This window comes from Bidens hawaiensis, unplaced genomic scaffold (assembly GCF_021521415.1).
Source record: "Bidens hawaiensis isolate Kalapana, Puna unplaced genomic scaffold, B.hawaiensis_p1.1 tig00009570_1, whole genome shotgun sequence".
Classification (NCBI taxonomy): Eukaryota; Viridiplantae; Streptophyta; class Magnoliopsida; order Asterales; family Asteraceae; genus Bidens; species Bidens hawaiensis.
In genome coordinates this window covers 477,754-490,108 of record NW_027491715.1, presented here as the reverse complement: position 1 = coordinate 490,108, position 12,355 = coordinate 477,754, and the positions used below count along the sequence as shown (strand labels likewise).

General features: G+C 34.0%; 1 protein-coding gene and 1 pseudogene across 1 annotated transcript; both read left to right on the top strand.

The window, feature by feature from the left end:
* The first annotated feature begins 605 nt into the window (after positions 1-605).
* LOC143532942 (uncharacterized protein C23H3.12c-like) lies at positions 606-3,457 on the top strand (annotated as a pseudogene).
* Positions 3,458-5,198: 1,741 nt separating this feature from the next.
* Positions 5,199-7,759, top strand: LOC143532968 (26S proteasome regulatory subunit 7 homolog A-like). The gene is made up of 10 exons (XM_077027865.1): positions 5,199-5,335; positions 5,497-5,578; positions 5,911-6,002; positions 6,092-6,169; positions 6,256-6,317; positions 6,412-6,556; positions 6,645-6,863; positions 6,948-7,129; positions 7,225-7,400; positions 7,511-7,759. Exons 1-10 carry the CDS (start codon positions 5,249-5,251, stop codon positions 7,666-7,668), a joined length of 1,281 nt encoding a protein of 426 aa, XP_076883980.1. The 5' UTR covers positions 5,199-5,248; the 3' UTR covers positions 7,669-7,759.
* The last annotated feature ends 4,596 nt before the right edge of the window (positions 7,760-12,355 follow it).

Genomic DNA, 12,355 nt, shown 5'->3' with positions numbered 1-12,355 from the left:
TGAGTGTGCAGGGGCATTTATGTTATTTACTGTATATATATTGTCAGGTCTGTAAACGAATTGAATATTAGGCGAACTGTTTTGAACTTTATACACATGCAAGGAATTTCGTTCGATTAACCAAATGAATGAGCACGAACAGAGGCCATGTTTGTTCACGTTTGATAGTGTGTTCGTTCGTTAATATAGATTTAAGCAAAATTATTAAATATAAAACACAGATATATATGAGTGCAATGTGATCAGTTTATAGGTAAAATTAACATATGACTATGAACGTTAAAAAAACGCCAACAAAAACTTGGTAGCCGGACCAAACCATTGACACGGACCTTTTTCTCAGTTAGCCAAATCAAATCAAATAAAACATTGTTTGTCTTCATTTGTGAACCGTTCACGAACAAGTTCATTTCCTTACTGAACGAACACAAACAAGAAATTTTGTTCGGTCAATTGTTTGTGAATCGTTTGCTTGTTCCGTAAAGCTTAGCGGACGGACATGAACAACGCCTTGTGTGTGCAGGGGCATTTCTGTCCTTTATTGTATATATTGTTATTAATTTGTTAGGGCTGTATCTATCCTTGATGCTCCATTAAATATGTAGATGAATAAAGCTTGGTCCGGTCTGTGGAAAAGGCGCCACCTGGCAGTTTCAAGAACAGAATTCGTAGGTATTCAAACTAATAGTTATCATTTATGTTATGTTGAAGTTATTGTGTGATATAACTTATAAGTAAATTGATTGTGATCTTTATTATGATGTGTAGGGTGGCAGTTAGACCTGCAATGCTAGACCTGCAATGCTATATGGAACAGATTGTTGGGCCATCAAGAAGGCACAAGTGCGGAAGATGGAGGTAGCAGAAATGAGAATGCTACGTTGGATGTGTGGGCACACAAGGCTAGACAGAATAAGAAACGTTGTGCTTCGCGAGAGATTAGGGGTGGCGAACATAGCAGACAAGATAAGAGAGTGGAGATTGAGATGGTTTGGACATGTAAAGAGAAGACAGACGACGAATCCTGTTAGATCCGTAGAAAACATTACTATAGAGGGGAGGAGGGGTAGAAGACGACCGAAATTGACTTGGGATGAGAGGATTAGGCATGATTTGATAGACCTAAACCTCTCCGAGGACATGGTTGAGGATAGGAATTCGTGGAGAAGTAGAATTAAAGTTAAGGATTTTTAGAGAGAATTGAATACCTTAGGGCTTAGACTTAACTTATTTAGGTCACATACCATAATGGTATTTCCCTTACATACTTTATTATTATTATTATTAGCTTTTATATTGCGGTTAAACTGTGACCTTTTTATTAATATTATTATAATTAGTAGTAGTTTTTATATAACTGTTAAACTTTGATTTCCTTTTTTTGCTTCATACACATGTTCTTAGAGCCGAGGGTCTCTCTGGAAGACACCTCTTTATTCCTTTGGATAGAGGTACGGTGTGCCTACATCCCACCCTCCCCAGATCCTACCTATAGCTCTGCTGTCGGTGGGATTTTACTGGGTATGATTGATTGATTGATTGATATTATGATGTGTAGCCTAGGATTAAGTCTTTTGTCACGCGTTAAGCCTTCTGAGATTTTTTTGAAATCGATTCCGAGGCAATTAACGGGTGTGGAGGTTGTCTACCATCTAGGTTTGTTTTGTTTTCTGTTTGTTGTTCCAAACAAATCATGAGTGTTAATAATAAGGCAAGAGCATTTTTTTTTCTTTTTGACACTCATAATTTTGGATGCTATACTTAATTCTGCAAGTTTAAATAATCAAATTAGTATAAAGCTAATGGTGGACAGTGCTAGTTAATAGTTATTGACTTTTTGTGTTTGATTTTTTGAAGCTTAAATGCAAGACTTGTTCGGCGAAGATTAAGGCATATTGCTTTAAGGTAACTTATGATGTTTCTTCTCTTGGTGGGCAGCTACACTAAATGCGAAATTTATTGGTCAATGCATTTTAGTTTCATTGTATTACATATTTGATGATTTAGTTTCGTAATGACCACGCATATAAAGTAAGTTATCACATTAAAACTTAGTTACTTGAGTATGGATAATTCATGGCTTTGTTAGTTTTTTGGTTTGAAGTTTGAACCCTTAAATGTTTTCAATAAAGCGCCAACTATACTTTATGGTTCTCTGCTTATTTTGTAATTAACATTTTACTCCTCACGCTAATTTTACAACCTGTATAAGTAATTAATTTGCTTAATTCATGGTGGTAGTATATTTTGATGTTGAATTAAAGACATATTTTGTATCTGCAGGGGGGCTATTGTGCACAAGAATTATTTTTATGGATCAGTTACTCTACTCCCAGTCACCTCTGGCTTTGCAGTATGTATATTAATGCACACTTGGACCTGAAAGAGCACAATATTATATATATTCTTATTTCTTCAAGGCTTGTTCTCCTTTGTTTGTAATTTGATGCAAAGGTTACCTTTTTTTAGGTTCTACCTTTGCCAAATGTACCGTTTTTTTGGATCTTATTTCGCACCTATTCCCATTGGAGGGCTCTCAAGGTGAGTTTAAGCTTCTAAAACCGTCTCAGCTTGGTGACATTGCTAAGTTGTATCTTTATGTATCGCACTATTAACTATGATTGAATCATTAGTTGCTTTATTACGGTTCTCCTATGATTGTTTCTATTATATTCGGTTCACACATCGTTGATGTTATATTGTTATCTGTCTTGCTATGATTATTTTCGCACATCCGAAACCATCTTTATGTTTTGTTTGAAATTATGTCTTGATGGTTCGCTGATTTGTCTTTATCTTTAGGGAAGTGAGAAACTTCTTGAGCTGGTATCAGATTCCTCAAAGAATCAGAACTCTCATAAGAAAGAACACGGGATTGAAGCAGCAGAAAACGACTCAGAGAAGAAAACTCACAAACCACTCGATCCTCCACTGGTAAATTCCATCATTAACTTGAAAAAAGCTTATTAAAACTGCCCATTTGCTTATTATGTTTTGAATTTTTGATACATCAATAAGTAGTCTCGAGTTTTTTTAGGATTTGCTTATCCAAACTCTCCTTATTGGATTATTTGTTATCCAGACTGCTTATCAGTTGATGTAGAGTTTGGTTTTGTCGGTTAATCGGTTTATGTGCTCACACTAGTCTAATAATGTGTGCTGTTTGTACATAAAAAATCCAATAACTTATATTAACTAATGTATTAACTATTAAGTAGAGATAATATCATACGTTGTCTTCATACATAATGTAAAAAAAAATCCAGATTAAAAGTCATTTCATTCTAGCTAACCAAACACACACTAAACATGTATAACTTTGAATCTTCGATCAGTTGCTTTTATTTGTTAATCTGATTTAATACCTTTTTTATAAGGAACACTCTTAATAACTCTTTTAATATAGATATAATTGTATGTGTAGGCAATGATGCAAAAGTCGCTAGGCGGTCTTTAGGCGGCCGACCCCTTGGAGGGAGTACTCGGGGAGTACTCGGACATGATAAATATAAAGAAAAATAATTTTTGGGTAATATATGTATTTCAAATATCATAAGTTTACTAATATTTATGACAAAATAAGTGAATATCAATATAAATAAGAGAAATACATTTTTAAATACTAAATTATTCTAAAAAATGTTAATCATTAATTAAAAAAATGATATTCGTTATTTAATACTATAGAATTACGAGTTATGTTGTATTTTTAAGGTAAAATAGGCCCAAGTGTGACTAATGTTAACCACCTTTGAACAATTTTTAGTACCTAGGCGGAGTAAAAGAAATTCCCCTCGGCACCATACCTAGTAGCGAGTACTCGGGGAGTACTCGACCTTGTAGACCTACTTTTACAACATTGTGTGTAGGTATTGCAAGCATCTCAGGAGCTTGATAGACTACTTGGAGATGAAAATGAGGTTAGCAAGTGTAGATTAAAAGACATTTGCAAGGTCTTTAATTTGATCACAATGGATGTGCTAAAATATCATAAATGATGAATATTGCTAAACCCAAACGACCCGGCTTCAGGCTTTGTGAGAGGTAAAATAAGCTCGATGAGCGGGGCCACTCAAATAATAATTCATTCAAGAACGTATTTTTTTTTCTTTTTATCTGTTGAACTGTTGACTTGGATCTGATTTATAGTTTTGTGATATTTGCTTGATGGATTGTTTATAAGGCTATTTGGTTTTACAATAGAAGTGAAACGATAATATTCATAATTTGTTTCATAATCACATAATCACATAAACCACATAAGAATTTGTTTTACAAAAATAAGTTGTAGGTAAAAATAATGATTCCCAATTAATGAAGATAACAACTCATTAAGGTTAATGATTTAACAATAACAGAAAAATTATTCTCTATATTAATATTAATGGAAAACGTTTACTCTCGTTTTGTATGAAAAGGTTACATGCCTGATAAAAATTTTCTAGGCTTATTTAAATTACACATGCTCTACTTCTAAAATTATCACACCTGCATTTCACACGATTTAAACCAACAATCACTTGACTCCCCTTGAAGACATGAAGCCATCTCTTTTGAGGCCTCGTGCAAACTGTGTATGCTTTATGACTAGAGGTTATATGCCTGTCTCAAATCTTAAATATATGATCAATAGGAAAGATCATATACAACTATGAATTTATAGCTAGAGGCTATATGCCTGTCTCAAATTTTATCATGATGTAATAAAAAGAAAGATATGTGAATGCTTTTATCATAACTATATATATACTTCTACGATCCAACCTCTTATCATCAGCATATTAACACTTCTATAACTCAAACTCTCATCATCAATATTAACATTTCTATAGCCTAATTTGTCTTCATCAAAATATAATTCAACGTTTCAAAGTTAAAATCTTGATAAAGTTACTTAAAATATATAATATATAATAATAATATATTTGTAAATTTAAACTTTGAAAATTAAAATTTTAATTTAAACTTTTAAACTTAAAAGTTAAAACCCCTTATTTTTCTCAAAATTAATATTAAAATTAAAATTTTCAATATATTTTTAAAATTTAACACTTAAAACCTCCTTATTATTTTTATTATATATACCCCCACACATCTTCATAAATCCCATCACTTTATTTCTTTCTTTCATCTTGGTTTGCTCTTCAAGAAACCTTTCTTTCTTCTTGTTCTCCTCCGGCAATAATAATAATAATAATAATAATAATAATAATATTATTATTATTATTATTATTAACATCACTCAACGATGCCTACAGACATTGAAGACGAGATCAGAGACGAGAAGAACCCTCCGCCTCTAGATGAAGACGATATTGCTCTCCTCAAAACCTACGTAAGAAACAATACAAAACCCCCAATTTTTTTATTTTTTAAAAAAATAACCCTAATTTCTTGATTCGTTCAATTATCAATCAATTCGTTAGATTTCATACCAGTTTATTGATTAATATTGATTAAATGACGCTAATTTGTGTCCGATTTGGTTTTTGTTAGGGTTTGGGGCCTTATTCTACTAGTATCAAGAAAGCTGAAAAAGATGTGAAGGATATGGCTAAGAGGATCAATGATTTGTGTGGTATGTTTGCTTATTATTATTATTATTATTATTATTATTATTATTATTATTATTATTATTATTATTATTATAACTGTTTGTTTTTTGGTTAGGGTTTGTGATGTAAAATAATTGTTTGATAGGTTGGAGGCTAGATTAGTTATTTGATAGTTGTTTATTCATGCTGTTTCAGTGTTTAAACAAGTGTTTATCTGATTATTGCGAATGCAAACATTACCATTAGATGTTGTTTGAGGCCATATTTTTACACACTTGTGGATGTTGTTAGTCAAAGATAGAATTTTTGTTGCTGAGCTGGTGATTTATGAATTTATCTTTGTTAACTTTGGTAGGTATTAAGGAATCCGACACTGGTTTAGCTGCACCGAGCCAGTGGGATCTTGTTTCGGATAAACAGATGATGCAAGAGGAGCAGCCTCTTCAGGTTCGTAGCTTAATATTACTATCTTGTGAAAAAAGAAACCATTTTTATTTGTTTCTTGTTAAGAAATGTTGTCGTGTTTATGCGAGCAGGTGGCTAGATGCACAAAGATTATCAATCCGAACACTGAAGATGCGAAATATGTCATTAACGTCAAGCAAATTGCTAAGGTATATCATGTTTCAGACTCTGGTTAGGTTTTGTTATATCTAGACAAAGTTGTATGGCGTTTCAATTTTTTTTTATGAATTTACAGTTTGTTGTCGGGCTGGGTGACAAAGTTTCTCCTACTGATATTGAAGAAGGCATTCGTGTTGGGTAAGTTTCAGTGTTTATGTTTCTGTTTTTAACTCTCTTTTTTGCTTTTTCAAAGAAGTTAACTTTAATGTTGTTACTCAATTCTTCATTGCAGTGTTGATCGAAATAAGTATCAGATTCAGATCCCGTTGCCACCCAAGATTGATCCTAGTGTGACCATGATGACGGTAGAGGAAAAGCCAGATGTCACATATAATGATGTTGGTGGATGCAAAGAACAAATTGAGAAGATGAGAGAGGTGTGTGCTGTGTAACAATTGCTTTCTTCTTTTAAAAAGTTTTGAGCTTTTGTATAATATATATTTATTTGTTTTGATACGAGTGCAGGTTGTTGAGCTACCTATGCTCCATCCCGAGAAATTTGTTCAACTCGGAATAGATCCACCCAAAGGTGTTCTCTGCTATGGCCCACCTGGAACTGGCAAAACACTTTTAGCCAGAGCGGTTGCTAACCGAACCGATGCGTGCTTTATTCGTGTGATTGGAAGTGAATTGGTTCAGAAGTATGTGGGTGAGGGGGCTCGTATGGTTCGCGAGCTATTTCAGGTTCGACTAGCAATTTTGAATTATGTTATTATTGAATTTGAGTGTAACGTATGACAATAAATAACTAACTCTTAATTATAACAGATGGCAAGGTCAAAGAAGGCTTGCATTGTTTTCTTTGATGAGGTGGATGCAATTGGTGGTGCACGTTTTGATGATGGTGCTGGTGGTGATAATGAGGTTCAACGGACCATGCTTGAAATTGTGAATCAACTTGATGGTTTTGATGCTCGTGGTAATATTAAGGTTCTGATGGCAACAAATAGGTATGTTTATGCGATAATATTATAGGGGTTAACAGATGATTTTTAAAATTTTGCAACAGCTAATTAGATTGCCTGTTCAATTGTTTTTGTTTCAGACCCGATACTTTGGACCCTGCACTGTTACGTCCTGGAAGATTAGATAGAAAGGTGGAGTTTGGGTTACCTGATATGGAAAGCAGGACACAAATATTCAAGATTCATACACGGACAATGAACTGTGAACGGGACATTCGTTTTGAGCTGTTGGCGCGTCTTTGCCCTAACTCTACTGGTAACATCTCTTATTAATCATATTTCATTATAAGATAGAAATTATATATTATATACTTAAGTGGTTATGTGGTTATGAAGTTTAGAATGACATTAATTGTGAATATGCAGGTGCGGATATACGAAGTGTGTGCACAGAGGCGGGAATGTATGCAATCAGAGCCCGTAGGAAGACAGTGACTGAAAAGGACTTTCTTGATGCAGTCAACAAGGTTATCAAGGGCTACCAGAAGTTCAGTGCTACTCCTAAGTACATGGTTTATAACTGATGTATTTGGAGTTTGTTGCAGTTTGTTTTAGCTTTGCATAATTTGGAAGAACTTTAATTTTATCATTTTATGTATTTGTGTACCAACTTTTATTGACGATACTTGTATATTGTTGTTTCTCGAGGACATAATTTTGTTTACTTAAAATTCTGAGGATGGTTGTGTGTTTAGATAAGTATATTTTCAAATTTGGATTTAATGACCATGGTTGGTTTATGAGCAGTTTTAATACGAGGGTGACTTGTTAAAAAGAAAGCTGCAAGTGCCTTATTTTCTTAGTTAAATCATGGGTTTACTATATCCAATTTTAATGTAATAAACTTAAAACTTAAAAAAGAAAAAAGAAAAGACCTATTGTGTTGTAACTAGGGCTGACAAAGTGACAATTGGATTACCTATTTAACACGTGATAAGATCTATTAATTAAAAAAGTTTGGTATGTAATTTTTTTATTTTCTTAAATAATTGAAATTAGTAGGCTAGATTCAATCATTTTCTCTTATTAATACATAAAACTTAAAATTGTCTTGTAGTCATGACATATAAAGTAGTTAAACGAGCCGTATTCATGTTTGATATTTGTGTTACGCGCGTCGCTTCTTACCTGTTAAGACACGAATTGCCAGCCCTAATTGTAACAGTCGGAGATTGTTGATAATCGTATATTGGATGATGTGTTAAGTAACGAAGGGCTTTTGATGATTCATATGATGTTGTTAAGGATTATCCTACGGCATGCGACAATACAAAAAGAGCTTGATGCTATGATTAGGTTGGCTCGTGACTTGGGAATGAATTTTGAGGGCATGAAGATCTTGTTCTCAAGACTACAGATTAAGAGTAGTTTAAATCTCTGCGTTGATCTTGCGTATTTTGGTTTTTTAATAGTTTGCTTGATGTTTCTACCTGCATTTTGGTTTTGTTGGTTGTTTGCCTTGGGGTGCTAGTTTCCCGCTAGTTCTTTTTATAAAATTTGCCATTTAAAAAAAGTTGAGTATAGTAGGGTCTTTTTCTGAGTTGTGTACGATAAATATATTTTAATTTACTATACACGGTTACTAGATTACAGTTGGTGTCAAGTTCAATATATTTTAGTGTAGTTAATCTTTGTTACTACCTCGTTGTTGAATCTGGCATTGGGGTAATGTTAATTGAATCTCGCTTTTCTCAAGTTTGAAAGTAACCTCTTAAAAGGGCTCTAAAGTCCACTCGGAGAAAGCTATTAGAGAGATTCGGATCTTGAAATTTTTTTTTGGGCCGGACCAGGTATGAGTTGGGTCAGGCACAATGGGCCGGACCACATCCGGCCTGAGGCCCAAACATTGGGCCCAATCAAGACATATCCTAGATAAACCTAAATATGTAAATTGTATATTGATTGTTGAGATAAAAGAGAGAATATAAAAATACTTATATTTATGAAAATAATCCATGAAATCAGATCACAAGATCTTGAAATCGTCGATATATATCCAATGATCATCGGTTCATTGAAATAAAACAGATTTAGATAGTTAATCGATCAATTTTTTACTTTTCTTCACGAAAACCGTTTTGAATGTATTATGGATTTCTTGAGCGTTTTTTGTATTTTTGCCTTGAGCGTTTTGTTTTTGGCTTGAGCGTAATTCACGTACGTCTTTGTATGTTAAGAATTATTGTACAATAACTTAACTCGTGTATCTAATAGGGTTATATAAGGTCTCTTATGCATAAAGAATAATATTACATGTAGATACCTTCTAGATAGAGAAATCTGCATTTTGTCTCCCTGGTTTATATCGTTGCGCGATGGGTTAACCCCTGAAAAAGATTTTGCGAACTGTGGACCACTGTGAAATTTAGGCGGGTCAGTCTGTCTCCTTGTCCTCAGTTGACCAAGAGTTGACTGACCAAAAAACGTTGAAATTACCGTTTTACCCCTGAGCCTATAATTAATCCGAAAACTAAATACCAAAATATCGTATAAAGGGTGGGGTTCGAACCCCCACCCACGGTTTAACAACAAACAACACCAACCAATTGAACTATACTAATATTTCTTATAACTATATAATATGAAATATATATTACCACTTTATAACTTCATTAAATGTTTATCATCATCATCATCATCATCATCATCATCATCTCCAGATTTTATTAACACATCATCATCATCACCATATCTTCGTCATCTCAAGTTTATTATCATCTCCAGATTTACAAAACAATTAAGATCTAAATATCAATATTCATCCAAAAATCCAAAAACAACAAATATGACACAAGAATTAATAATTATTAATTTTTTGAAATAGAAAAACCAAAAAATTAAGATGTAAATCAATATTCTTCTCTCTGAATTCGTAGATCGGAATCAAACGGGAGAAACGGGTGCGACGGGGGTGGGTTTGCGACGGGGTGGAGTGCGACGGGGGTGGTGGCTTCCATGGATGCCGTGGTGGTGGCGTTGCAGAAGGTCGATGAAGCCACGAGCGTGGGTGCCGTGGTGGTGGCTGCCGTGACCGGAAAACGAGATGACCGGAAAAACGAGATGGCCGGAATCCATGGCGACGATGGCTGCCGTGGGGGTGGCGTGGTGCCGGAGGTTAGGGGTTTTTATTGGAATGATTTATGGGTGCGGTGGTTGAAATATTGAAGCGATTGGTGGTGGGATTTGAGAGATTTGAGGGTTTGAGTGATGAAATCTAGGGTTTGAGGATTTGAGAGATTCGATTAATTGTTATGAAACTGATGATGAAGATGATGAGAGTAAGAGGGATTACTTGGTGGTGAGTTTGAGGATTTGAGGTTGATGATGATGAAGTTGAGCTGAGGTTTGAGGTTGATGATGATGAAGAAGAATTGGTGATGATGATTAGGAAGATGAACTACAGCGGCTAGTGTTGTTATATAAATATAACATATTAATATTTATGATAATATAACATATTGATATTAGTAAATGACAATATTAATATTAATATTAATATAACGTAGCTGCTGCTACGATGATTATTATTATTATTTTTATTATTATATTATTATTATTACTATTATTATTATTATATTTGTTATTTATTAGAAGAATATTACTAAAATACCCTTAATATGTTGGTATTATTACTAAAATATCAACAGTCAACTGACGGTAGGAGTCAGAAGAACCCGCCGGAGAAACACAAGGAGTCAAAGTTCGCAAAATCTTTTTCAGTGGTTAACCCATCGCGCGACGATATAAACCAGGGAGACAAAATGCAGATTTCTCTTCTAGGTATGATAAATGTATAACTAGTATGATATATTTCCGCAAGCTAAGAATAAGAACAACATGTAGCTTGAATGTAAAGAGAATTTTGTTTTTATGCTTTTTGACGAGATCCGGTGGTTGGCGGAGGCAAAGGTGGATCTTGGATGGAACAATCTTGTTTTGGTCAATATGTGCCAACGAAGTTGGTACTATGCATACCGTTATTTACTCACACTGTTCATACCGTTATGTTGTAGGATTCTCTCTAGGATGATATGCCACCTAGAGATGCAAACCTAGGGGGTCTAGCTTAACCGAGTATGTATGCATCCATGTATGAACAATCTATAACCATTCGATTATTAATGAAGTTAATCATTCGGCATAAATCATCTCGTTTATCTTCTCATAGATCACGATGTATCACAATTGCGACTAGTTCCTTGCTCTATAGCGTTTTTACCTTTTACAAGGGTTTAGAACTGCAGGTTGTGTCTCATTGGTAAGACGCGACATGTGGTGCCAGCTAGGGTTAGAAAAAAACTTGACCCTGATACCAATTCAAAAATGCACGTAAAATGTATATTGATTAGTATCTAACAGTGTTATCTATTACAATTATAACTCTTTATATAGAATACTATTACCCTTTAGAACGTTTCATAATTCTAAGTTACTCTTGTTAACCATCTACACACGCATCTTATATTATTTGAACTCTCCACCTCTCAGACAGTTCGAGGCATCTAATAACCCTAAATCATCATATCCACTAGACCACTAAGCACATGCAATGACTCAAATGACACTAAGCATATGAAGGCCCATATTTCCATATAGATCTTATATGAAATGGTAAGAATATATACCACCAGCCTATTACTAAATAGAATCAAATCTTGTTATTTTACCACTTAAAATCATGTTGCAAATCAAAGTTAGCCAATGCTGCTCTATCTACCAATAACACATAATCAGATCAAGATTCACTCCAGACTCCAAAGTGGCTGGCTTGATGCTTCAGATTCTAATCTACATAATTTAAGGATTATGTTCCAATGACACAACCTCCTAAACCATGATAATATTTAATATAACATATTTGCCTGCTAGTCAATGCATATAAGCAGACAACCATGTTCCTAATTGTTTTGTCACTATTACAACATCAATATATTTTAATTTTACTTCATCTTTAACACAACTTGTACAGTACAAGTGCAGGTTGACAGTTGTCTATAAATACTTGTTCTCACTTTCAAACTCATCAATATATCCAACCTTTTATCATGGCATTTAAAGTTAGTCATTTAAAGAGAAATAATAATGGCATTACAAGAAAGTGTGCTTCATTGGTCAAACAACAACGGGCTCGTATATATATTCTTCGTCGTTGTGCCACCATGCTCGTACGTTGGTACATCCAAGGAGACGATTAGCACGCGTTCTCCTTTT

Bases quoted from the DNA above. Each gene is read 5' to 3' on its own strand.
- LOC143532968 (XM_077027865.1), top strand. From the start codon at position 5,249: ATGCCTACAGACATTGAAGACGAGATCAGAGACGAGAAGAACCCTCCG. The intron at 5,579-5,910 runs GTATGTTTGCTT...TAACTTTGGTAG, and splicing joins GAGGATCAATGATTTGTGTG to GTATTAAGGAATCCGACACT. The intron at 6,003-6,091 runs GTTCGTAGCTTA...TTATGCGAGCAG, and splicing joins AAGAGGAGCAGCCTCTTCAG to GTGGCTAGATGCACAAAGAT.